Source organism: Arabidopsis lyrata (genome assembly GCF_000004255.2).
Source record: "Arabidopsis lyrata subsp. lyrata unplaced genomic scaffold ARALYscaffold_4, whole genome shotgun sequence".
NCBI classification, from domain to species: Eukaryota; Viridiplantae; Streptophyta; class Magnoliopsida; order Brassicales; family Brassicaceae; genus Arabidopsis; species Arabidopsis lyrata.
The window spans coordinates 5,884,758-5,909,414 of record NW_003302552.1 but is presented as its reverse complement, the minus strand read 5'-3'; the positions used below and the strand labels follow the sequence as shown (position 1 = coordinate 5,909,414).

General features: G+C 37.3%; 5 protein-coding genes and 1 pseudogene across 5 annotated transcripts; all 6 read left to right on the top strand.

The window, feature by feature from the left end:
- Positions 1-1,464: 1,464 nt before the first annotated feature.
- On the top strand, positions 1,465-2,694 carry LOC110229091. The gene is made up of 6 exons (XM_021027968.1): positions 1,465-1,493; positions 1,608-1,725; positions 1,879-1,938; positions 2,039-2,066; positions 2,167-2,241; positions 2,333-2,694. The coding sequence occupies exons 1-6, from the start codon at positions 1,465-1,467 to the stop codon at positions 2,416-2,418; spliced, it is 396 nt and encodes a 131-aa protein (XP_020883627.1). The 3' UTR covers positions 2,419-2,694.
- LOC9316823 lies at positions 2,672-5,659 on the top strand. Its single transcript, XM_021027967.1, has 9 exons — positions 2,672-2,694; positions 2,845-2,911; positions 2,993-3,217; positions 4,370-4,496; positions 4,667-4,740; positions 4,839-4,925; positions 5,032-5,180; positions 5,274-5,404; positions 5,535-5,659. Exons 1-9 carry the CDS (start codon positions 2,672-2,674, stop codon positions 5,657-5,659), a joined length of 1,008 nt encoding a protein of 335 aa, XP_020883626.1.
- Positions 5,660-11,383: 5,724 nt separating this feature from the next.
- On the top strand, positions 11,384-13,017 carry LOC9316822 (F-box/kelch-repeat protein At1g64840). The gene has a single exon (XM_002880709.2). It carries the CDS (start codon positions 11,754-11,756, stop codon positions 12,891-12,893), a length of 1,140 nt encoding a protein of 379 aa, XP_002880755.1. The 5' UTR covers positions 11,384-11,753; the 3' UTR covers positions 12,894-13,017.
- A 1,924-nt stretch (positions 13,018-14,941) lies between these two features.
- Positions 14,942-16,897, top strand: LOC9316821 (F-box/kelch-repeat protein At1g64840). The gene is made up of 2 exons (XM_002880708.2): positions 14,942-14,959; positions 15,099-16,897. The coding sequence occupies exons 1-2, from the start codon at positions 14,942-14,944 to the stop codon at positions 16,245-16,247; spliced, it is 1,167 nt and encodes a 388-aa protein (XP_002880754.1). The 3' UTR covers positions 16,248-16,897.
- Positions 16,898-16,911: 14 nt separating this feature from the next.
- On the top strand, positions 16,912-18,157 carry LOC9316820 (annotated as a pseudogene).
- A 70-nt stretch (positions 18,158-18,227) lies between these two features.
- Positions 18,228-19,478, top strand: LOC9316819 (F-box/kelch-repeat protein At1g64840). Its single transcript, XM_002880706.2, has one exon. The coding sequence runs from the start codon at positions 18,295-18,297 to the stop codon at positions 19,447-19,449; it is 1,155 nt and encodes a 384-aa protein (XP_002880752.2). The 5' UTR covers positions 18,228-18,294; the 3' UTR covers positions 19,450-19,478.
- The last annotated feature ends 5,179 nt before the right edge of the window (positions 19,479-24,657 follow it).

Sequence of the window (24,657 nt, the reverse complement as noted above, 5' to 3'; positions counted from 1 at the left end):
GTCATTTTTTTAATTGATGAAGTGGCAAGTAAGCCACCAAACGAAAATGTTAATCAACCGAATTAAACCAGCCATCAAACAAAACTTTAACTCAGTCGCAACATGCATACTATTACAGTAATTAAAAATCGAAAAAAATGCAGCCAAATTCAACCGTTTAATGTCGTAACTCAACCGAAAATCTTTAACTCAGCCGTATCGTTTGATAAGTCGGCCGTAATTGCAAGCTATTCTAGTAATTAATCTTTCGCTACTAAGTCAGCCGTAATTGGGCCGAGTTTTCCATTAACTTAGCTCATTACGGCTGATTTATGACACTAGAGGCTAAATCAGCCGTAACGACATCACATAACTAGGCCGTCTTTGATAACTCAACCAACCGGAAAAAGTTAACTCAGCCGTGTCGAAGCAATAACTCAGCCAAAATTTTGACAAATCAACCAACGGGTGAAATCTCAGCCGTAACTTAGGCTGGGTTATGCTCGAAAGTCAGCCATTTTCTCATAACTCAGACCGACTTCATTAACTCAGCCGTAACTAATGTCTGAGTTATACTCGTAAGTCAGCCGTTTGTTCATAACTCAGTCATTTTCCATAAATCAGCCGCTACTAACCGTAACTCAGCCGTCACTGCCGCTGTATCGCTTTACGGCTGAGTTCATTAATACACGTCAGCGATTTCTGACGTGGCGACGCAGCTTTGCTGACATGGCAGTGGCATTCTTTGTAATTACGTTTTTTCATGTAACGTTTAACAGGGGCAAAACAACTGGATGGCCGTTTGTATAAAAAATATACCCGAAATATGATAGTAATAAAAAAAAGATCTGTATGTTTCTGGTAATTTCATATAAAATGTTATACATCTGAGTAAAGTTCCCTTGTTTTTATATGGCAACGTCGTGGGTCCATCGTATATCTTCAAATCATGAACATGACATTGGACGACATATATTTAACAAATAAGAAAATACAACAAATAGCTTTCTGACTTCTGCTAAAGAGACAAAACTAGCTAGGTATAAGAAGAAACTCTGTGATTGTGTCGATCTTGGTAGGCCAGTGCTCCATATCTATATTTGATGTAACCAAATTGCTTGCAAACAATTAGTCTCTAGCAGAAGTCAGAAATCTGTTTGTGACTTCCACAATTCAGATTAACAGTTTGTACTTTGCACAGCCTGGTTCACCTATTTCAGGCTGGTTCAAGGTTTGTGGTTTTCTTACCCACAATTTTTTCTTTCTTATCCACTTATTACAGTATTATATTTGTCCTGAAACTATTTTTCTTTATTCTCAATCTTAATAGTAAAGTCGTAATAATAGAAACAGACACTACAGGAAATGTGGGTATTGATAGCACTAAAAGATAGTGGTTTTTATGTCTCTGTTATGTTTGACTTGATCATGATTTAAAGATAGTGTTTTTTGAATTGTAAACGCTATAGATGATTTAAGCGGGACATGCTGAAATTGACGCGGCCAATTTTCGGGTTACTAAAGTTTAATTCCCGCTATTGAATCTGTTAAGAGGGAAAAATATGAAATTTTGGCTAAGGCAAAATAAATTAAAACAAGAAACATCACTTTTTCATTTTTTTCTTAAGGCAAAATAAACTTCTTCTCTCTCGATTTCTCACAGTCAACAACACATCTCACTTGATTTCACTCGAATTCTCACAATCTGCAACTCAATCTCAGTCGATATCTCTCGATCTCCAACAGGTATGTTCATATTCAATCGTAGCAAATCTATCTTCGTCTCGTTCTCTGAATGTCAATCTCGATCCTCTTATGTGTAGTCTCAATCTGTATCAATTTCTCGTTCAATTCAGCATCTCGTTCGATTCAGTCTCTATTGTTTTTTCTTAATTTCAGTCTAGTACTTCGATCTCTGTCTCAATCCTTCATTGTCACTTTTCATCGATCTTCATCCGTGTAAGTCGAATTTGACATTTACGGTGACATTGTGTTTGGGTTTTGGGTATTTGTCTCATGTAAAGTTTTAATTTACATCGATGAATTTTTTCTTTTGCAGGAAGAGCTTGGTGAAACTTCTGTTGAAGGTTTATGACTTTCATTTTGATATATCAATTTTAATGTTTTGGTAAATAATTGATATCTAATTGATCTCTGTGTGACTGTTCTTGACTTCTTGCAACTGAGTTACGCTCATGAGAATAACTGAGTTACATGTTTTGGCAAGATGTCGCTTGCCTGTGATCTTGTGGTGTCATCCAGGTAAAAATACACCGGTTGTGGTACTTCCATTTGTACTTCGTTTGTATAGCTTCCACATTTACATGTTGCTGTTTTTTTATCTTTATTGCAGGAAGTGGAGATGTGATTGCCCGCTCATCACAACCTTTATTTGGTTTGATGATGAACATGAGGAGGTATATCAAAGTTATTTTATGACCAGATTTTTCATGATAATTTAGTTTCTTATTTGGGTAGGAGAAAAAGATACTCGCTTGTTTCATATGTGCAAGGTGGTTAAATATTGATACTTTGTTTTGATCTCATAGGAAGCTTTATATCGTAGATGCACTTTAAGTATGTTCTTAGGTTCTTCTCTTTGGCAAAGTCTGCATTTTTTGTTTTGGACTGTTTTTTTATTAGTGCGATTAACATAGACTTTCATGTTTTTACGGGAAGCAGCAAAAGAACAATGATTGTAGAGGAATGGGATTAGTATTTAGCCAAGTTTTGGCAAGTTGTACTGCCGACTGAAAAAGACACACCTGAGGCTAACTCCGACCACATCCTGTAGATTTTGTAGAATGGAAGAAAAGTTCAATCCTTTTTGTAGAGTTTTAGGTCTTCATTATTATTTTTGTTCAGTCTTGATAAAGTTGTGGAGCTAAATTATCAGTGGATTGCATTTGATGATGTTTGTTACCATGTTCAGGTGAAATTTTTCACTCTTAAGATTTGTATAAGATCCATATGCTCTTGTTCAGTTTTCTGATTTTATGAGTTTGTTTGATAGGTGAAAGTGAAGAATCCAAACCTCTTGTTGCTTGTGGTTTCGTTACCAAATCCACCACCTGAAGCAATGTCCTTTGATGGACTTCCATTAGGAGCTATAGAAGCCATTAAAGCTACTTACATGACTGGTTTTCAAGAGGTTGAAGTATTGTCTCATATCACATGGAAACCCAAATGGGGAATGATCTTCTCTGATATCAAAAAGAAAGTCAGCAGGAACTGCGAGGTCTCTCAGGGATCCACGATGGCTATTACAATTAGTTTAAGTGTCGAACACTTTGTGTTTTCTTTTATTACATGCACTTGACTTTGTTTTCTTATGTTACTAATGGCATATGTTTTCTCTTGGTAAAAATATATCTGAGAATGCAAACACAAATACACAAACTTAAAACATCTTAACTGGAAAAAAATTGAATTAATTATTTTATGGCATGTACTTTAGGTTTCAAGTTAAATGATTTTTAGGATTTTAAGATTTTGGTTATGATTTTCGAATTTTGTAAAAAAAAAAATAAAGGAAAAAGAAAGAAAAAAAATATAACCAAATATCTCAAAAAGACACAAATATTTAATTATAATATTAATAATTATATAAATAATAACAAAGTTATAATTTTAAAGAGTTTAGGGTATAGGGTTTTGGATTATATTTGTTTGAAATAGTAATAATATTAATTATAACAAATAATAACATAAATAAAATTCATTTTTAAAAATAGTTTAGGGTTTAGGGTTTAGTTTTTGGGTATAGGATTTAGGGTTGGAAGTTCAATCTTGAAACATATTTCACTTTTTATAAATTAACAAAATAAAATGCAATGAAATTATTTTAAAGTAATAATACTTGAGTAAACAAATCTAAACCCCAAAGTTTAAACCCTAAACCCTAAACTATGCCTTAGTGTTTATGGACATATAAGTTAGATAAGTTGGAATACTAACCTATATTAGTTGTTCTTAATTTTAAAATTTTATATAAGCAAAAATATTCTAAAAATTGAAATACTTATCTTGAATTTTTATAGACATAATTTCTATTTTTTTCATTAATAAACTATTTTATATGATACTTTTCTGATTTTTTCATTACTAGCCAATGAGAAGTAACCTCCCAGATTGTGGGACGAATCCTACACCGTTAGATCGCGCCGATTTTGATCTCAGCCGTCCATTCTTATTGTTGACGCGATTAATGTACACCGTTGATCTGTCTTGATAACTTTGATCTGAGCCGTTCTTTTTCTTAGCCAATGAGCATTAACCTCTGAGATTGAACTTTGGCTTATTCGCCACCATTGATGAATTAAATCCAACGGTTAAGATTTTCTCCTTGTTTTGACTCTTCGTATCCTTCTCTTATGTGAAAATCAAACAGTTGGCTTCCCGTTCACATCTCCGATCAGTGGAGGTCCTGGAGGATATAGAAGGTGGCGGTGAGGACATCTTCGAATTTCTTTTCCGGCTCGCGAGGCGAAGGTGGCTACTTCTATTGATTCCGAGCTGTTAGAGGACGGAGGCTCAAGGCAGATTTCAGTCGTGTATTTGGGTTTATGGGTTCCGTCATCTCTGTGACGGATATTGAGCGGCAGATCTCGCAGCTGAGGGTGGTGACAGCGAAATCAATTCTCCGGTTGCGTCGGTTAAGCTTATGTGGTTAAATCCGGTGTTTTAGATCTGCATTTGTCGGGATTAACGAAATCCGGACAATCTCCGGTGGTTAATTGGGTTAGGTCCGTTGTGGCTGAGGTTGTCGGCAGTTAGCTAATGATGCTTATGATTTGGTTTTTGTTTCAGCCTAAGCAAATTGTTGGGGAGTTATAACATGATAATTGTTTGATTGGCAGCTCCGAGATGGATCGTCGCACCAGGGTACTGTAACATCAATGGAACCGAATGAAGGCACTTTCGTTCTTCACACTGAAAACACTAAGGTAAAGATTCTTACTTTGTTTTATCTTAAACAACAAGTGCAGATGATTGTGATGGGATGGACTAACACATTACCAAACCACGTCATGTGCTTTCTCTATGCGACAGAAAGGAAAAATCAATCCTGTTCATCTTGTTGATGTTCCTGGGCACTCTCGGCTTCGACCCAAGCTTGAAGAATTCTTGCCCCAAGCAGCTGCCATTGTGTTTGTAGTGGATGCCTTGGAGTTCCTCCCAAACTGTCGTGCAGCTTCAGAGTAATTTTAAACCCTCTCTTTCTCTCCCACACACACATACATAAAAGACATGTTTGCATCTCACTCTTGAAAAAATGTTTTTTCCGGCAATAGGTACCTATATGATATTTTGACCAATGCGAATGTTGTCAAGAACAAGATTTCAGTCCTCCTTTGCTGTAACAAGACAGATAAACTCACTGCACACACCAAGGAGTTTATTCGAAGCAGATGGAGAAAGAAATGTAAGATTTTCAATTTTCATGGCAAATTATATATAAGCCAATCTTGCTGGATAAAAGCTAATCATCATTATTGGTTAAATGAGTTTATGCAGTGAGAAATTGAGGGCTTCTAGGAGTGCGGTATCTAAAGCTGATATAGCGAACGACTTCTCCTTCTCGCATTGCTACAACAAAGTCATTGTAGCTGAGGCATCTGGACTCACCGGAGAAAACGTCCAGATCCAAGACTTCATTCGAGAATACATCAAGCCTTGAGCTCAAACGTGCATTAATAGATTGAATCTACGACTAGATTCTTATGCCTTTGGTCTGTGACTTTGATTTGAGTTTAGTGATCCTTTTTGTATATGAGTTCTTTGTTTGCTCATTGTGGTTCTAAAAGATAGGAGACAGAGGAGGAAGATGAAGATAGAAGACATAGGGGTAGATGAAGATAGGAGATTTATCGATCTTGTATATTTTTATTGATGTAGTATTTTAATGAAGGTTTTTGTATATATTTCATGTAATAATGATAATAAAATATTGTATTTTTTTATTTTATTTTTGATTTAAATACAATTAAAATCATTAACAAAAATAAAAATATTGTAAAAAATATATATTACTGAAATAATTAATCAAATATAAATATTACAGAAAAAACAAATTATGAAAATAGGTACAACCCAATCATAATGATTATTACACGTTATTATAAATATTAATAATAGCAGCGTCTTAAACGCTATCGTTGTATACTTAACTATTGCACAACGCAAAACCGCTATCAAAAGTGTCCGACTTTCTATAACGGACGATGTCAGAGCGCTTAAGAAAACGCTATGGTAGATGAATAATTGCGTTTTTCGGCCACTATTAATACCCACATTTCCTGTAGCGAGATTTCTCATTAGTTTGTGTTATATATATATACACACATCTATATAATATTCCTATTTATGAACTGATGGTAATGGTAGGTAAACAAAAACAAAATTTGATTTAGAAAAGTATTATATTCGTAATAATTACTGCTGAGGTGGTAGACGAACGTAATAGAGTTGAATACAAGTTTGAAAACCCCCCTTTCACGCTCAGGCATCAACATCTGTAATATCTGTAAGTTACTTGTTAGCTTAGCATATGTTTAATTTTTTCTACGTCACTGGTAGTGTTTTTGATGTAAACAGTTTACATCACGAGTAGTATTTATTATACACGTGTCAACATTATCATTCAAGCATAAACCAAAAATATTATATTCATTTCAGGTTTCGGGTACGGGTCCTTCTTTGCCACTTCGATTCATTTGATGTGTTCATGTGTGTTATTCGATGAATTTGTTATATTCATGTGTGTTATGAAATTTTATAAACCCTACAAGCTTCATTTCTGTTTTTCAGATTTAGAAATCTAACAACAGAAGAGAAGCAACTATTTATTATGCTAGATTGTATAAGAACTTTGTTTCTCCTCGTTTGCTATTTCGTAATTTCTGGTCATATATTCATTTAATTACTTATGGAATACTTTTCCCGAAGCACAAGAGTCAAACGATACTTTACCAGCTATTCCAGATGTTAGATAACTTATTTGGTATAATCTGTTCGTAGCCATTTTTTAAAATTTTCCATTGTTATTTTTCTACTATATATCCTCTTTCAAAGTTACTATTGCAATGATCTCTACATATGGAGTCCCCAAAAATGAACTAAATAGTGACCAAATACTTGTGTTGAGTGTTAATCTTATGCTAATAAAAGAAAAGGTAAACATACTGAATAAAATGTTTTAATATGATTATACCTGATTTTTTATCTGATAGAATTGTACTGAGTGAAACATACTAAATCTTTTAAGAGAAAATTAGCATTGGTACCACATTTGGTCCAAAAGTTATCACTTCTACCAAATTGGAAGCCCAATTATCATTCATACCACATTGTGTTTGTAAAATGACTATTTTACCCTCCAACTGGTGAGATAAGGAACTGCGGTTGATGTGACCCTCCGAAATTTATGCCGTCTTTTTTCTCTCTTCAAGCGCATTGGTAACCGTTTTCGTCCCTCTGGCTGGTAAAAAAAAGTTGTCCCCGAGTAAATCCAGATCTTCGTCTTCGGCTCTCTAGCAGAATAAAATAAAGATCAAGTTGTCCCCGAGTTAATCCAGATCTCTGGCTGATAAAACTACATCATCTGGCGATGGACAATTAAAAGAAGTTCTCTCCGAGTAAATCCAGATCTCTGGCTGGTAAAACCACATCATCAGACAATGGACAATCAAGATCCAGTTGTCACCGATCTAGTTGTCCCCGAATTTAACCCATATCATCTCCTTAAGCATTTTTATTAATTAATTAATTACCTTGACCTACTAATTAATACTTTGTATTATATTTTAAGGTCTAATAATCATTGTCACCATTTAATTAAATAATGATTGTCTCCCAACTTTTTACTATGTTTATTAAAACTAAACATAGTCTCCAAATAATTATTGTCCCCAACTTTTAAATGTAGCTCCTTTTTCTGACACACACCTGACACAACAGAAGGGCAAAATCGTCCACTGTCTACCACAATACTACAAACAAGTGGTACAAGTGCTAAAGAGATTTCCATTATGGTAGAATTACTAAGAAATTTGAAAATTGTGGTACATTTGGCAAAAATCCCATCTTTTAATATGAGTATACCTAAATCTTTAAATAAATTGTTTTGCTACAACGAGTTTAATTAGGTCTCTATATATGTTAAATGCATAGTTTGATAGTATTTGTGGTTGTAACAGTCTAGAAACCATAAAATGAGAATATTTAGTGAATTATACATGCGGTATAACGCTTGGTTATTATTTCAGTGCTATTTTTAGTTTTGTTATCAGTTCTTAACTTTTTTTTTAGAATTTTCATTTTTGGCACTGGTTTCCATACACTAAGCTTTTCTGTGTGAGAAAATTTTCAGTGTTTCGTGGGGAAAAAAGTCTATTTCTTCACAAGAAGTATGACATCATACCAGATAGAGCCCAAATTATGACCACGATCCAGATGTTTCCGAAAAAATACTTTTCAACTTATATCTCCCTAAATCGATAGTTTTCATCTAATTTTCCAGAGATCTCGGTTTAATTGGTTTACTAACCAAATCCGATAAAAACCACTCAAACCGGTACCAAACCACTTGCATGTCAAACCTTCTTCTGATTTAGAGAGTTTTAATAATCAAAACAAATAAAAAAATTAAAAAAAACAAATGACAAAATTACATCCTTTTCTTCGTCTTCTTCATTATTCCCCTTCTCATTCCAGACTATGCTTATTTGGAAAATTAGTGCATGTCTCTCTTTGATTGTTATGATGGATTTCAGGTTTATTTTGAAGATCGATGAGAGATTCTGCAGAGAGTTTACAATTCACAAAACAACAATCTAATTAGACAAAATCAACATCTCAATTACTAAATCTGTTTTATCGAATTCTCATCCGTCTCCAGAGCCGAATCGAAGGAAACGTCAACTAGCTCCGTGCCCAGATTGAGAAATCTAACCCTGTGAACTCGAATCTGAATGTTCCGAGGGGAAGAAGAAGAAGAGATCTTATGATACTAATTTTGACATTCTTATGATACAGATGAGCATAGTTCCCTGAATCGATTTGAATTGGATTCATAATTGAATTTAAAATTTAGGTTCATAATTGAATTTTGAATTTGGGTCCATCAAAACACAAATCGTATTTTGATGCTGGCGATGAAGAAGGAAGAAGGAAGAATGGAGGAGAAACCACGTGTTTTTATATAAAAAATTAATAAAAATTCATTTCTTTATTTATTTAATTTTTCAAATTTGGTTTTCTTTGGTTATAATTGGGTTTAGTTTCTTTAGTAATCGGTTAAGTAAACAGTAAACCGACAAAACCAAATTTTATGGGTTAATAGATCTAAAACAATTAATTCGGGGAGATTTAGATATCGAATTTTCGTTTCAGGGAGAAATAGATATAGAACTGTTTTTTCATGGGTAAATATCTCGTGATCATAGTTTGGGCTATATCTATTACGATGTCATACTTTTCGTGGGGAAATAGACCGTTTTTCCGTGTTTGGTGTGACAGTGTAAAATTTTGGAAGACCGACAAAATCTTTTTTCCCCAACTCAAAGGTGAAATTGTTTTAAAGGAGGAACATGACAAGATACTGATCCGCGTTATTTCTAATTAAGGACCCTTTAAAGAAAATGCTTACTTGAAACATTTTTCTCTTGCTTGCTTATATGTTGTTTACTTCTTGAAACTTGTTAAATGTAGGCATGGATATGAAAAATGGATGGTCATGGTAAGGAATTCTTAAGAAATAGTGAAATACAGTTCTTTGCGGATATGAACTCAGCATACATTGTTGCTCTCCTCACGCAAAAGGCTTATTTCCTTTCTTCTTTATCGTTGTGTTTTGTGTTTTATGTTGAATTTCTATTTTCGAATTCTTGCTATATTTCCTTTTTTTTTTAAGTAGTTAGGTCTAGCCTCCTCTATTTAATTGTTGCTAAAGTTTCTTTGTTATTCAGTTTTGGGAAAAATGGGTTAAAAAACCCTCACCTTTCTTAAAAACATAGAAAAAACCCTCAATTTTTTTTGTGGGTTTTTAAACCCCCACCTTTTCATAAATGCTAAAATAAACCCTAGTATTAATAATCTTAATTTAAATTCAAAAAAATCGTTATACTAAAACATAAATAGATATAAACAATTTGATTTAGTGTTTCTTCTAAAATTCTAGCTTACAATATTATTCTAAACTGAAAATATGAAAGTCATGATGTAAAAAATTTAATTAGTAAAGTTTTATTCGGTTTGTTACAAAAATTCATCAAGGTGAAACCAAACAGATTTTGTTACGAATTATATGTAAATTCTTATATCGAAACCGAATATGAGTTTATATTAATAAAGGTTTATTAGGTTTGATCACACAAATTTACTAACGTAAAACAAACCAAATTTATAATACTATGAAAAGTACATGAATTTCCTCATCAAAATATTTTCAGTGGACAAACTAAATAAGATTTACTAACAATTAATATATATATATATATATATGATTATTAAAATATAATACAAATTATAATTAATTAATCATTATTTAACCATATTTTATCCAAAAGCTGAACACTCGAATAAAAAAAATTCAAATGTGATATCCTATAAATTTTTGTAGTTTATATAACATAACTTCTAATTGTAACAAAAATAATTTGCCTAATCTCAACTAAATGGTGAAATGTTCATAGCGCAAAAACCCTAATTTTAGAAAAAAAAACTGTAAACTCGAATTGGAAAGATAAAATCATAAATTAAATTGTTTGTGTTTCTTACTGTTTTAATATAATGATTTTTTAAAAAAAATTAAATTGAGTTTATTAATATTAGGGTTTATTTAACCATTTATAAAAAGGTGAGGGTTTAAAAACCCACAAAAAAATTTGAACATTTTTTCTATGTTTTTAAGAAAAGTGAAGGTTTTTTTACCCATTTTTCCTCAGTTTTGAGTTTTGAATCTCTTTTCTTCTTTGTTTTGATTTGATTAATTTCAGCCATATGGAAAGCTTCATCTTCGGTATTCCAGAACTCAGCTTATACTGGTTAGTTTTCATCACCATAATTAGGGATAATTCTAATATTTCTACTGTTCTTATTATATTGTTAGCCTCTTTTTTTATTTTTAGCTAATCTGTGATCTTTATTTACTTGAGCTAATAGTCTTATAGAAGCTTAATCATAAAATATGAGAAAAGTCATAATCATTCAATGATTTCATTAGTTTATAAGAAACTTGCAGAAACAAACATCTTTTATCCAGAAGTCAATAAAATTAACATATTTATGCTTCTTCATATGATTAACTTCTTTCGTACTTGTCTTTTTTTTTTTTTCGTTTTTTTTGCTCTGTTTTCTACAAATTTTTTAATTTTATTTTCCTATTTATGGGTTTACTGGAGCAGATAAAATGTGAATGTTAGAAAAAAGGGTCAAAAAGATATGATCATGACCTGGTCACTCATTTGTTAGCGGAAGTCAAGAGAATTGAAATCACCACATGAACAGCTCCCTCAACGGCTCCTTTTCGTATTTAAAAACTGACCATTTCCTAAGAGAACTTGTGTGACTTTTTAGCGTTTTGGTACGTAAACGTAATTGAAAGTTTTATTTTTTCTTACTGGAATCAAATCATTTGATGTTCTGTTTTCATGTTCTTGTAGGAATAAAGATTATAGTCAATTCGTATCATTTTAAGTAGCTTTGCATCTAGTTAATCAATCAATCTTCTATGGTTTACAAGTTTTTTTTTCAGATTTCGAAATCACACAACCATGGCAACGAGAAAGAAGACGTCATCATCAGCATCATCATCAAAGCTGCCAGAATGGTCTCTTCTACCGGAGGAGTTACTTCAAATTGTGTCCAAAAATGTGGAGAACTGTTTTGATGTTGTTCATGCTCGGTCGGTTTGCAACTCGTGGCGATCCTTATTTACCTTTCCTTCTTGCCTATTACGCCCAAGTTACTCTCTTCCCACATTCGACGAGTTCACTCTTGAAAGCAAAGACTTGTGCACCTTCGAGAAGGTCCCTTTGTTCGTCTTTAGAGTCAAAACTCCTGCTGCTTCTACGTCGCCTTTTGAGTATTTTCTAGGAGGCATAGGCCGAGATGATCATATGGATCGTCCATCTCCCCTTCAATGTTCAGTGAAAGTGGAGATCCCAGGATTTGATTCAACCTTGATGAACATGCTAGATTGCCAGATCCTCTCTCTAGGCCATCAGTATAGATTGATCGGTTGGGAACCTAAAGATTACAAAGGCGTGGCTTTTCTTCCGCTTAACAAGGAGGGAAGAGAAGGGGAATTCGTTGTGATTCTCAATTACACTAACGTTTTGATGGTGTTAACAAGTGCGGAAATGAAGTGGAAGCGGCTTGAGAATGTCCCATATGCTATATGCTCGGATTTAGTCACTTTTAGAGGAAGATTTTATGCATCCTTTCTTAGCAGAAATACTTTCGTTATCGATCCTTATTCGCTGGAGGTGACTCTCCTGATTCCCTCACCTCATAAGCAACTAAACTATCTGGTTGCATCTGGCAATGATGAACTCTTCTTGGTTGAGGTAACCATCCCAAATTTTGAGGTAATAGATTTTAGCCGGTTCACATGCATAGTGAGTAGGCTAGATGAGGAGGATAGTAAATGGATTGAGGTCACCGATTTGGGAAACCGTGTGTTTTTTATTGGACACTTTGGAAATGTCTCTTGCTCGGCTAAGGAACTTCCTGATGGTTGTGGTCTGAGGGGGAACACAATTCTGTTCACCAATGAGCCAACTTTTGCTTATAAATATGAAGTAGATACTGGAAGCGCGGGAGACGATCTCAATTGTTGGAGATCCACAAGGGAGAATCGTGTTTCGATCCTCAATACATCTCCGGTTTTGGCTCTCCAAGTTGAGCGCTAAGCCGAAAATTAAATCTCGCTTTGGATACCTTAGTCATTATGTTGGTTAATTTTGTTTTTTTTTTTATTAGATAATATACAAACTTTCCATTGATAGACTTTGTGATCTCTGATGTTACCCATTGTTCTGGAGTTTTTGTCTTGTGTCAAGTCGATATGCTCAAGACCAGATCTTTCGGTGTTCAAGTCTTGATATTTTTTTTTTGTTTTAAAATATTTCCCACAACCTTGTCAACACAACACAACCATGTCTCTCTGTAAATAAAAGTGTGGCTTGGTATCACACGGTCATGTATTTGACCAAAGTTTTTCCATTTTGCAAAAACTTTAAAAGAAGTATGTTTTCTACACAAAATCATATTGAAACTTGAACTTCTTATACATATTTTGCCTCTGACCCAAGTGTTCCAAGCCATCTTTCATGGTTACAAGCTTATGGGCCATGTATATCTCTTATTTATGCCTTGGAGCCAAAGTTGTTGAGCCACACAGGAGATATAAACAGCTTCAGGAAACTATGATCAGTGGTACTTTGATAACGCAATCTTGTTAGTGTACTTGCATGTCTACTACGTGTGTTCAATTGTCCTACATTTTTAACATTATATTACTTTTAGCAAACAAAAACGCAGAGTTTTGTTTAGGTAGAGAATTATAGACCTATAATATTTTTTTTTTTTTTTTTGTCAACAGCTTTATTTGATTGGCTCAAATTAGCCAATGTGTAGGAATATTGTTTACATAAGTAGAAAGATGAGGTAAGGTACGAACATTTCGTGCCAATTTATCCGCTTTCATATTCAAATTTCGGGAAATTAGCGATAAAGAAGAAAAATCAAACTCTTCTTTGTCGCTCTGAATCGCCTCCAAGTAAGTCGTGAACGTTGGCCACTCTTGCGGGGAAGACACCATCTTCACCAGGTCGGAGCAGTCTGAAAGGAAAACTACTTCTCTTTTGTCTTGGCCGATCATACATCTCATCGCCCAGATTAGTGCTTCAACCTCTGTGTGGAGTGAGGTCAAGCTTCTTCGAGTATTTGCAGCTCCCATGTCGTGCGTTTCTTCATTTGGATAAGAACAAAACCATCCTAACCCTGAAAAACAGTCGCTTTCTTTCCAAGAACCATCTAAGCAACAACGATAAACTGATCCACGTTGCTCGATATGTTCAACTCTAGAAGGAAGTTGAATATTTGTTACCACCGTTTTTATGTTATCATCCGAAATCTCTACCTGGGCCAACTGCCATGCTTGCTCTTCATTTTCTGCCAATCTTAAAATATACGTTGGGCTTTGGTCCAAATTATTAAATACCTTGTCATTCCTGGCTTTCCACAAATACCAAATAATCCATGGAAACATCGCAGTATAGACCTCTGAGGGTGTTCTCCAGAATAAGTAATCCATATTAACGTATAGGGATCCTGATGGAAAAATATCAGGTGCTGTTGGAATCTGTGATAAAGCCCAAGTCTGACGCGCAGGAGGACATTCAAAGATTGCATGGTTAATTGTCTCTTCCGAAGCCCCACACCGATCACATCTCGTATCGCAATTAATACCTCTCTTACGCAGATTCGAGGTAACCGAAACACACCCAGTTAAGGCTTGCCACATAAAATGTTGAACTTTTGGCGGACATTTTATTTTCCAAGTAAATGCTTGAAGCGGTTTAATGTCTGGTCCGAATTCATGCAAAACGGAATCCATCCCAATGTTTCTTAAACGGAATCCACACCTATAAGATTTTTTATTAATGGATGAGTTTCTTTTTCATTAATAACTTTAGTTGCTCTGTTTTTCTAATGAAAATCGCAATTATTTACTAGTGGAAACAATTAGGCTAAATGAAAATAAGAAAATGTTTTCTTATGACAAAAGCGAAAAAAAAAATATTGGACGACGTCGGTTAACAACTTTATGTCACTGAGATTTTAGGGTTCGAAACTTCTAATCCTCGAGGGTTTGGGTACGGACTCTTAGAATCTCATAAACCCTAAACATTTTAATTTTCCCATTCAGATTTCAAAATCGCAGCAATCAGCAAAAATGGCAGACCATGAATGTGTAACAATTCTTATTCTCCTTGTTAGTATATAGTAGTTTCTAGGTTATTGTAGTGTTTATGAAGGTAGCTTTACATTTAAGATATCGATTTCCTAAAACTATTTTGCTAACCCTATACATTGTAATTTTGTCCCTCTAGGTTTCGAAATTGTCCATACCAGACTGGTCTCTTCTCCCTAATGAGTTATTGGAAATCGTCTGCAGTAATTATTGCAAAACATTGAACAAGTGTTTCGATATTGTTCATGCTCGTTCCGTTTGCCGCCTGTGGCGATCAATCTTCCCCTTTCCTTCTTGCCTCTTACGCCCACGTGACTTTCTTCCCACGTTCGTCTATTACCCTTACCTAAGCAGAGAATTATGCACCCTCGAGAAGATCCCTTTGTTCCTCTTTAGAGTCAAAACTCATGCTACGTCGACTTCTAAGTATTTTCTGGGAGGAATAGGCCGAGACGAGTCAAAGGATCATATGGAGCTTCTTCCATCTCCTATTCAGTGCTCAGTGAAAGTGACGATCCCAAGATGTGATCCAACCTTGATTAAAATGCTAGACTGCCAGATCATCCCTCTTGGCCATCAGTACAGAATGATTGGTTGCAATCCTAAAGACTACAAAGGCGTGGCTTATCTTCCGCTAAATAAGAAGGGAAAATTCGTTGTGCTCCTCAATTACACTAAAGTTTTGTTGGTGTTAAGAAGTAGAGACAAGATATGGATGCGGTTTAGTAACATCTCAAAGGCTTCATGCGATTATTTAGTGGCTTTTAGAGGCAGATTTTATGCATCCTTTCTTAACAGGGACATTTTCGTTATCCATCCTTATTCGATGAAAGTAACTCCGCTTATGCCCTTGCATCATTTGTACCCTGATTCACACATTTATCTGGTTCCATCTGGCAATGATGAGCTTTTCCTAGTTGAGCGCATCATTATCCCAAGTAATGGTGTTGGTGTATTGGATTTTAGTCGGTTTACATGTAGAGTGTGTAGACTTGACGAGGAAGCTGGTAAATGGGTCGTGGTCAGCGATTTGGGAGATCGTGTATTGTTTATTGGAGAGTTTGGAAATACCTCTTGCCCGGCTAAGGAGCTTCCAGATGGTTGCGGTGTGAGTGGGAACTCAATTTTGTTCACCAATGGGCCAGGAAATGTATCTTTCTTTTATAAGTATAGATTAAGTTCAGAAAATGTGAAAGACGACCTCAGTCTTTTGAGATTCTCAAGAGAGAATCGTGTGATAATTCGTAACAAGTCTCCTCCGGTGGTGGCTCTCCATGTTGAGCACTAAGCAGTTAAATCTTACTTTGGATACTTGAGACATTTTATTGGTTTTGTTATTTTTACATTTTGTGATCTCTGATGTTACACCCATTGTTCTGGAGTCTGTATCTTGTGTCACAGCGATATGTTGAAGACTAGCTAGATCACTGGAATTTTTAACTTTTTGTAATATCTTTGTTCTAACATTTCACTCACGACCTTCTCAAGACCACGCACCTTTATATATGGAAATGATCGTCATATATGTTGGAATATTTGAGACTATCACGTGAGCATGTGTTCGACCAGTCCTCTCCACATACAATTAATATGCAGCATATGCGCAATGTTACTTAAACAACTATATTCCTCTGTTTCATATTTGTGGAATTGTAGTCTCTGTTTATTTAAGAGTTAGTCAATTCGGATATCGGGATTAATTTGTAATTAGTTCTTTCAGATGGCAAATATGGCAGAACCTGCAAAGGAACAGAAGCAATCATCCATTATGCTAGATTCTATAAGAAGCCTTTTACTCTCTGTTTTGTTTTTCTTGATTTGGTGTTGGATATTTCTACTTGGAATTTTTTTATTTGATTCTCAATTTCGGATGTCGTTTGGTGAAATGAAGATTTGAATAAATCATATATAACTTAGTTCTCAGGATTGATAGACCGTTAAATCTTCATGTTTTAGTCCTCTCTTAACACAATTTAGTTAAACCCTATGAATGAATTATTTTTGTTGTAGGTTTCGAAATCCCAGCCTGCAAAGAAAATACACAAATCTTCAATGTTCAATGAAAGTGAAGATAGCTAGATCTGATCCAACCTTGATCAACATGCTCGACTGCCAGATCCAGATTAGTGTGGCTTTTCTTATGCGAAACAAGGACGGAGGAGAAATTGTGGTGTTCCTCATGCAGCTTAAGAAAATCTCAAATTCATCATGCCATGATTTAGTCACTTTTAGAGGCAGATTTTATGCAGTCTTTCTTAACGGGAACATGTTTGTTATCGATCGGTATTCATTGGAAGCAACTCCCTTTATACCCTCATAAGTTATGCAATTATCTGGTTTCATGTGGCAATGATGAACTTTTCCTCGTTGAGAAAATTATTGTGGTGTGTTAAATTCTATGCGGTTAACATGCAGAGTTAGTAGGCTAGATGATGAGGCTGGTCAATGGGTTGAGGACCTGAGGTCAACGATTTGGGAGACCGTGTGTTCTTTATTGGACGTTTGGGAAATATCTGGTGCTCGGCTAAGGAGCTTCCTGATGGTTGTGGTGTGAGTGGTAACTCAATTCTGTTCACCAATGGGCCAGAAAATGTAACTTTATTTTATATATATGGAGAACATACAGGAAACGCAGAAGACGACCTCAATATATTGAGATCCACTAGAGCGACCCGTGTGATAATCCTCAACAAATCACCTCCAGTTGTGGCTCTACAGGTTGAGGGCTAAGTGGTTAAATTTGACATTTTGTTGGTCTTGTTCTTAATATATCTATCTGATTTTAGGTATAAAGTTTGTAATCTCTGATGTTATTACATATTGTTGCAGAGTGTGTAATCTCTCTAGTGTCACGCTAATATGCTGAATACTAGATCACTTGGTATTTAAGTTTTAAATTGTTTTCGTAATTGTATCTAGGGTTCTTAGAGAAATCTTCTGCGTTATGTATTAGTTCTCCAAGATTGTCACCTTTTATAGTATACCTGTGGATTGTTGATTATTTAGCTACTCAATATTTGTTTCAATGCTTCATTTGTTTGTGTTCTCTGCACTTTCGGATTGGTCCAAATGATGTGCGTTAGAGTTTCTTACACTAATGTGAAAGTGACATTTGTTCTTGATATATTCATTTACTTGAGTGTGTTGGTTGCTCTTTGATATATGTTTCATTACCAGACTTCTTTTAACTCTTCTTTCTATGATTCCTTTTCATAAAAGATATGCACATATTTTTCAACCTTTCTGGACCAGGAGAGAAATCTTCTCTTTTCATGTTTTTTTTTACAATTTCCTAAAAGTGTAAATTTTCTTTCAGATCTCAAACTGTAGCGGTTATGTGTTCATCAGCAAACATGGTAAAACCTGCAAGGATAAAGATATCATCAATGATGCCTGACTGGTCTCAGCTCCCGGATGAGCTACTAAACCTTATCTCCAAGAATCTGGACAACTGTTTCGATGTTCTTCATGCTCGTTCTGTTTGCAGCTCGTGGCGATCCACGTTTCCTTTTCCTTCTTGCTTATTACGCCCGAGTTACTCTCTTCCCACTTTCGCCGACTTCCCTTTTGTAAGCAAAGACTTGTGCACCCTCGAGAAGATCCATTTGTTCCTATATAGAGTTCGAACCCCTGCTGCTGCGTTACCATCCGCGTATTTTCTGGGAGGAATAGGTCGAGATGAGTCAGAGGATCATATGGAGCTTCCATCTCCTCTTCAGTTCTCAGTGAGAGTGAAAATCCGAGGATCTGATCCTACCTTGATGAACATTGTCGGCTGCCAGATTGTCCTTCTGGGATATCAATACAGAATGATGGGTTGGAATCCTGAAAAATTGGGCAACAGATTACAGGAGGGGGGAGGAGAAGAATTTGTTGTGCTCCTCAACTACACTAAAAATTTGTATGTGTTAAGAAGCACTGAAATGAGATGGATGAAGCTTAAGGTAACATCAGATGCTTCATGCTCGGATTTAGTCGCTTTTAGAGGCAGATTTTATGCAGCCTTTCTCAACGGGGATATTTTCATTTTCGATCCTTATTCAATGCAACGGACTCCCCTGGTGCCCTCTGAGCCTCGACGATCAAGCAATTATCTGATTCCATCTGGCAATGATGAGCTTTTTCTGGTTGAGAAATTCAACCCATTTCCTGAATGTGGTCGAATAGATTTTAAGCGGTTCATATGTAGAGTGAGTAGGCTAGATGAGGAAGCTGGTAAATGGGTTGTGGTCAGTGATTTGGGAGACTGTGTTTTGTTTATTGGACACTTTGGAAATATTTGCTGCTCGGCTAAGGAGCTTCCTCATGACTGCGGTGTGAGTGGGAACTCAATTTTGTTCACCAATGTGCCAGGCAATGTAACATTTGCCTACAAATATGGAGTGCAGACAGGAAGGGCTGAAGAAGACCTTAATTGTTGGAGATTATCAAGACAGATTCGTGTGACGATCCTCAACACATTTCCAGTTGTGGCTCTCCGGCTTGAGTGACAAGCTAAAAACTCAGCTTTTTGATACTTGAGACATACTGTTGCTTTTGCTTTCATTAGATTTTGTGATCTCTGATGTTACCTATTGTTTTGGACTGCGTATTTGTGTCCCGGTGATATGTATTCCGGTTTTAATATTTTTTTGTTCTAAAACTTTCAACGACCTTCTCAAGACCAGGCACCTTCATGACTACAAACTTGAAAGACTGCATTAGATGATAATAAGATATTAAGATTGGTCATGTCCATCTCTTATATATGCCTTTGGAGCCAAAGTTGAGCTGCATGTACAAGTTTAAATCAGCTTCATTTTAATGTAGTGCAAGTATGCTAGTTATCATCAACAGAGAAGGACTTAACTTGAATTTATCCACCAAGGATTTATCATTCTAACAATCAGAGAAATGATATATCGATCATCGACTTGAAACCCCAAATGTATAAAGATAAGAAAGATTACCAAGAAAAATGGTTATTGGGACTCGTATGGATTAGTAGTGAAACACGTTGAAAAATGCACAAATGTCTACACCAAAATGGTTACATCTGAGTATTGATCACTTATATGGGTTATCTTCACTGAGTCCTTGCATTGCTCCTTGCAAGTTTTGTTGAAACTAAGGAAAAGTAGGCCTTTAACTCATGGCAATCATTCCCCAATGGCTGATCTAGAAAGTTGAAAACCATGAATGCCATGTCTCTTCGGGCAAGCTTAAGAGTTATCATAAAGCAAATAGGACTCTACATACTTGAATTTCTTCACCATACTTACTCGATATAACTATTTTTTTTTGTTAAAATGAGATCACTGACTTGAAACGAAAAATTAAGAAATCACATAAACTGAGTAATTTTTTTTTATAAAATTAATTTTAACCATTTTTATATAACATTCAGTATAGTGTTATTTCATGAACTATATTTTTATATCTGATTTATAAACTATACTAAAACACTTATATAATTGAATTAATTAATAAATTTTAAAAAGCCGAAACAAGAATAACAAAAACGTTTAGCTTGAAGGTGTTTAACAAACTAATTGTTGATTTGTTTCAATTAATTTAGTGTACACAAAGATTTAAATTTAAATTTAGTTATTTATTTTTAAAATTACATAAGTTACGAAAATCAAAACTATTGTGATATTTTAGTTCTGCATAATATTATAGTAATATCAATAATAATTGTTTTTAAACAAAGAGACAGACATTAACCTAGTTAATATATTGAAATGATGTATGTCCCCATCAATTGTTTTTCTTTTCATTCATCAACTTTCTGAACCATTTGACCGATTTTTTAGGATATTTTTTACGTACATCGTTGAAATCCACGTAAACCAGCCCAAACCAAACTGTGTATCTTGACGCCCATTCAAAATTGTCTAGCAACGACCACGCAAAAAAAAAACCTTTACATTAGCTCCGACCGAGATAGCATTTTAGATTGATGCCAATGAAATCATATGAGCCTTTAAGCTTTATATTTTAGATTGTTGTGCAGTGAATTTAGGCAAGCGACCGTCTTTTACGTTTGTTGGGGTCTGATTTCAACCATCCTTTGAGACCGAGCCGAACTTCAACACCTCGGGTTATCTTTCTAATAAGCTCGATGTATCCTGCCAATCAGCTTGGGTACACCATCAGACAGCTCGAGTACACCATCAGACAGCTCGGATACACCATCTGACAGCTCGAGTACACCATCAGACAGCTCGGGTACACCATCAAACAGCTCAGGTACACCATCAGACAGCTCGGGTACACCATCGACAGCTCGGGTACACCATCAGACAGCTCGGGTACACCGTTAGATAGCTTGGGTACACCGTCAGCTGGGGTACACCCTAAGAGCCTCTGTTCTGGTTGTATACGACACCGTTATCCCGTCCCGAGGCGACTTCACCCGTGTTCCCGAGCCGACCTCACCCGTGTCCCCGAGGCAACTTCACTCGTGTCCCCGAGCCGACCTCACCCGTGTCCCCGAGGCGACTTCACTCGTGTCCCCAAGCCGACCTCACCCGTGTCCCCGAGGCGACTTCACTCGTGTCCCCGAGCCGACCTCACCCGTGTCCCCGAGGCGACTTCACTCGTGTCCCCGAGGCGACCTCACCCATATCCCCGAGGCGACTTCACCCGTGTTCCCTAGCCAACTTCGCCAGAGCAGCCTCAGGTGCTTACCGGACAAAACACCCAAGGAGAAGTCCTCAGTCACCCGAGGAGGAAGTCTTCATCATTAGTTGCCCGAGGCAAGGACTTAGTAAAATATTCACCTTCAAAGTACCATTTCTAAAACAAGGCATCATTTCCAAAAAAGAAGGATCATTTCCGAAATGCCCGGAAATGATAAGGGAGAATCTCGAAGGATCAACTCAAATCAGGAAAACTTCCGAAAACCCCGAAGAATAAGGAAACTATCCTAATCCGCGATAGCGGACTTCAAGATAAATGGAAATCTTCCGAGAATATCGCTGGAGAGGCGGTTTACCATCCCTATATAAGAAGACTCAAGGCTCTCACAGAACGGGAAGCAAGAGCGCTCTAGAATTTAGACTACACAAAGCTCTGAAGCACAAACACTTTTTCTTTTACGATCAAACTCTTGTACGATCAAAATCATCTTTTTCCTAATAACATCAAGAACGCCATCTTTGGTTTCAATCCGTTCTGTTGTTCTTTGAGAATTCGCGTTTATTGTATCCCTAAAATAAAACCCTAGACAAATCTTGATTATGTTAGTTTCGAATTTCACAATTTGGCGCCGTCTGTGGGGATACTTTAGAATTCTCTTACCCTAAGAACGCAGAACTCGATCATCGAAAAAGACGATGAACGAAGACGATCCGCAAATACCGCCAGTTGGAGGTAACCAGATTCCTCTGAACCCTCAGAACCCCCAGGCTGATCCAGCAATCTCGGCGACCCTAGCTGAACTGAAGGGTATGATGGTTCAACTCCAGAGGAAAGCTGACGATCAAGAGAGAGCTAACAGAACCTTGGCGCAACAGATCGACGAAGTCGCATCCCGTGGGCAACGCAAAACCACGCATTTTCAAACTCGGCCGCCACGAGCTCGAAGGGATTTACCTGGCATCAACCCAACAAGACTCGTGTTCGCGACACCAACCGACAACACCAGAGTCGCAACCCGAGCCGACCCTGCCCTACGAGAGATTCAGGATGATCCCGCCGAGCCGAACGCAGCAGACCAAACAAACGAGCCAGGTGATCCGCAAGACAAGCATCCCCGAGCTGGAGTTAACTTCGCCGAGCGAACCGACCTCACAGATGACGAGGAAACCGAGGAAAACGTAAGATGGGCCGAAGAGTCCGAAAGAGATCGCGAGCTCGGCAAAATCCGAGCCTCTCTAGCCAAAGCGGAAGCCGATATGAAGCTCGTCAAGTCCCAGATGCATAGCGTTTCCTCCTCAGCACCTAATATCGATCGAATCTTGGAAGAATCTCGCAATACGCCTTTCACCAGAAGAATTTCCGAAGCAACGATTTCTGATCTGGGAAAGTTCAAGATCGACTCGTACAACGGGACAACCGACCCAAAGGGTCATATTAAATCATTCGTGATATCCGTGGCCCGAGCCAGGTTCAAACCCGGAGAAAAGGATGCTGGTCTGTGCTTACTGTTCGTGGAACACCTCAAGGGACCCGCATTGGATTGGTTTTCAAGACTAGATCGAAATTCAATTGATAGTTTTGACGAGCTGTCAACACTTTTCCTCAAGCAATACTCTGTGCTCATCGACCCCGGAACTTCCGACGCAGATCTGTGGTCTCTGTCTCAACAGCCCAACGAGCCGTTAAGAGATTTCCTCATGACTTTCAAATCAACGCTAGCCAAGGTTGAGGGAATCACAGACGTAGCTGCCCTTTTGGCTTTGAAGAAAGCTCTCTGGTACAAGTCAGAATTCAGAAAAGAGCTGAACCTATCCAAACCTACTATAATTCGCGACGCGCTGCACCGAGCCTCAGATTTCGTCGCCCACGAAGAAGAAATGGAGGTACTAGCGAAGAGACACGAGCCGACAAAGCAAGCATCCCGGACCGAGAAAGCCCAAACAGGACCGCTGAGCCAGAAGAAGTTGAATCACAGTGAAACGTACACGCACCACGAGGGGCATGTTTTCTCAGGAGCCCACAACTATCAAGTCGACGTAGGCCGAGGCCAAGGCCGTGGGCGAGGAAGAGATTCATTCACTTGGACAAGAAGTCAACCCCTAGGTGACGAAAAAGAATACTGCGAGCATCACAAGACCTTCGGGCATCACACTTCCAGATGCAGGAGCCTCGGAGCAATATTAGCGGCCAAATTTCTAGCCGGAGAGCTTGGGACAAACATAACCCTCAAAGACCTACAGCCAGAACAAGTTCAGCCCGAACAGGTGGACACAGCAAGGGGTCCCGAGCCAAGGGAGCCAGAGGCTCCGAAGAGAATCCGGGGAACACCCGACGAGGAGCATGACGGAACACGACAAAGAATCCACACGATAATGGGAGGATCAGCGTTTTGCCCCAACACCGTAGCCGCGATCAAAGCCTATCAGAGACGAGCCAAAGCACCCAGCAACTGGTTAAGGCCATTCGACCAACCTAACGATGTAATCATGTTCGAAGAAAGTGAGACAAATGGGCTCGACAGGCCTCATAACGACCCTCTGGTAATCACGCTTGCCATCGTAGATCACGACGTATCAAGGGTGTTGATCGACACCGGCAGCACTATTGATGTAATTTTCCGTGAGACGCTTCGGCAAATGAACATCAGCATGTCGCAAGTAAACCAGACTCCGAGGCCAGTACTTGGATTCTCTGGAGAAACCCTAATGACACTCGGAACTATTCAGATGCCAGTCCAGGCCAGTGGAATAACGAAGATAGTTGATTTCTCTACAACGCCATTATGGGCACCCCATGGTTAAACCTAATGCGAGCTGTCTCCTCGACATACCATCTCTGCTTGAAATTCCCGACGCCTAACGGTGTGAAAACGATATGGGGAAGCCAAAAGAATCCAGGATGTGCTTCATGGCAGCACATAAACTTCAAAACCTCGTCGCCGAATCTAAAGTCGAGGTCAATCATAAAAAGGCGAAGATTGGCCGAAGCAAGGAGAAGTACCTTGCGGAAAAGAAGGCGGCCGTAGAGAAGAAAGCTCTGGAGGCCGTTCTCGGAACTCTTGTTCCTCCCAAAGC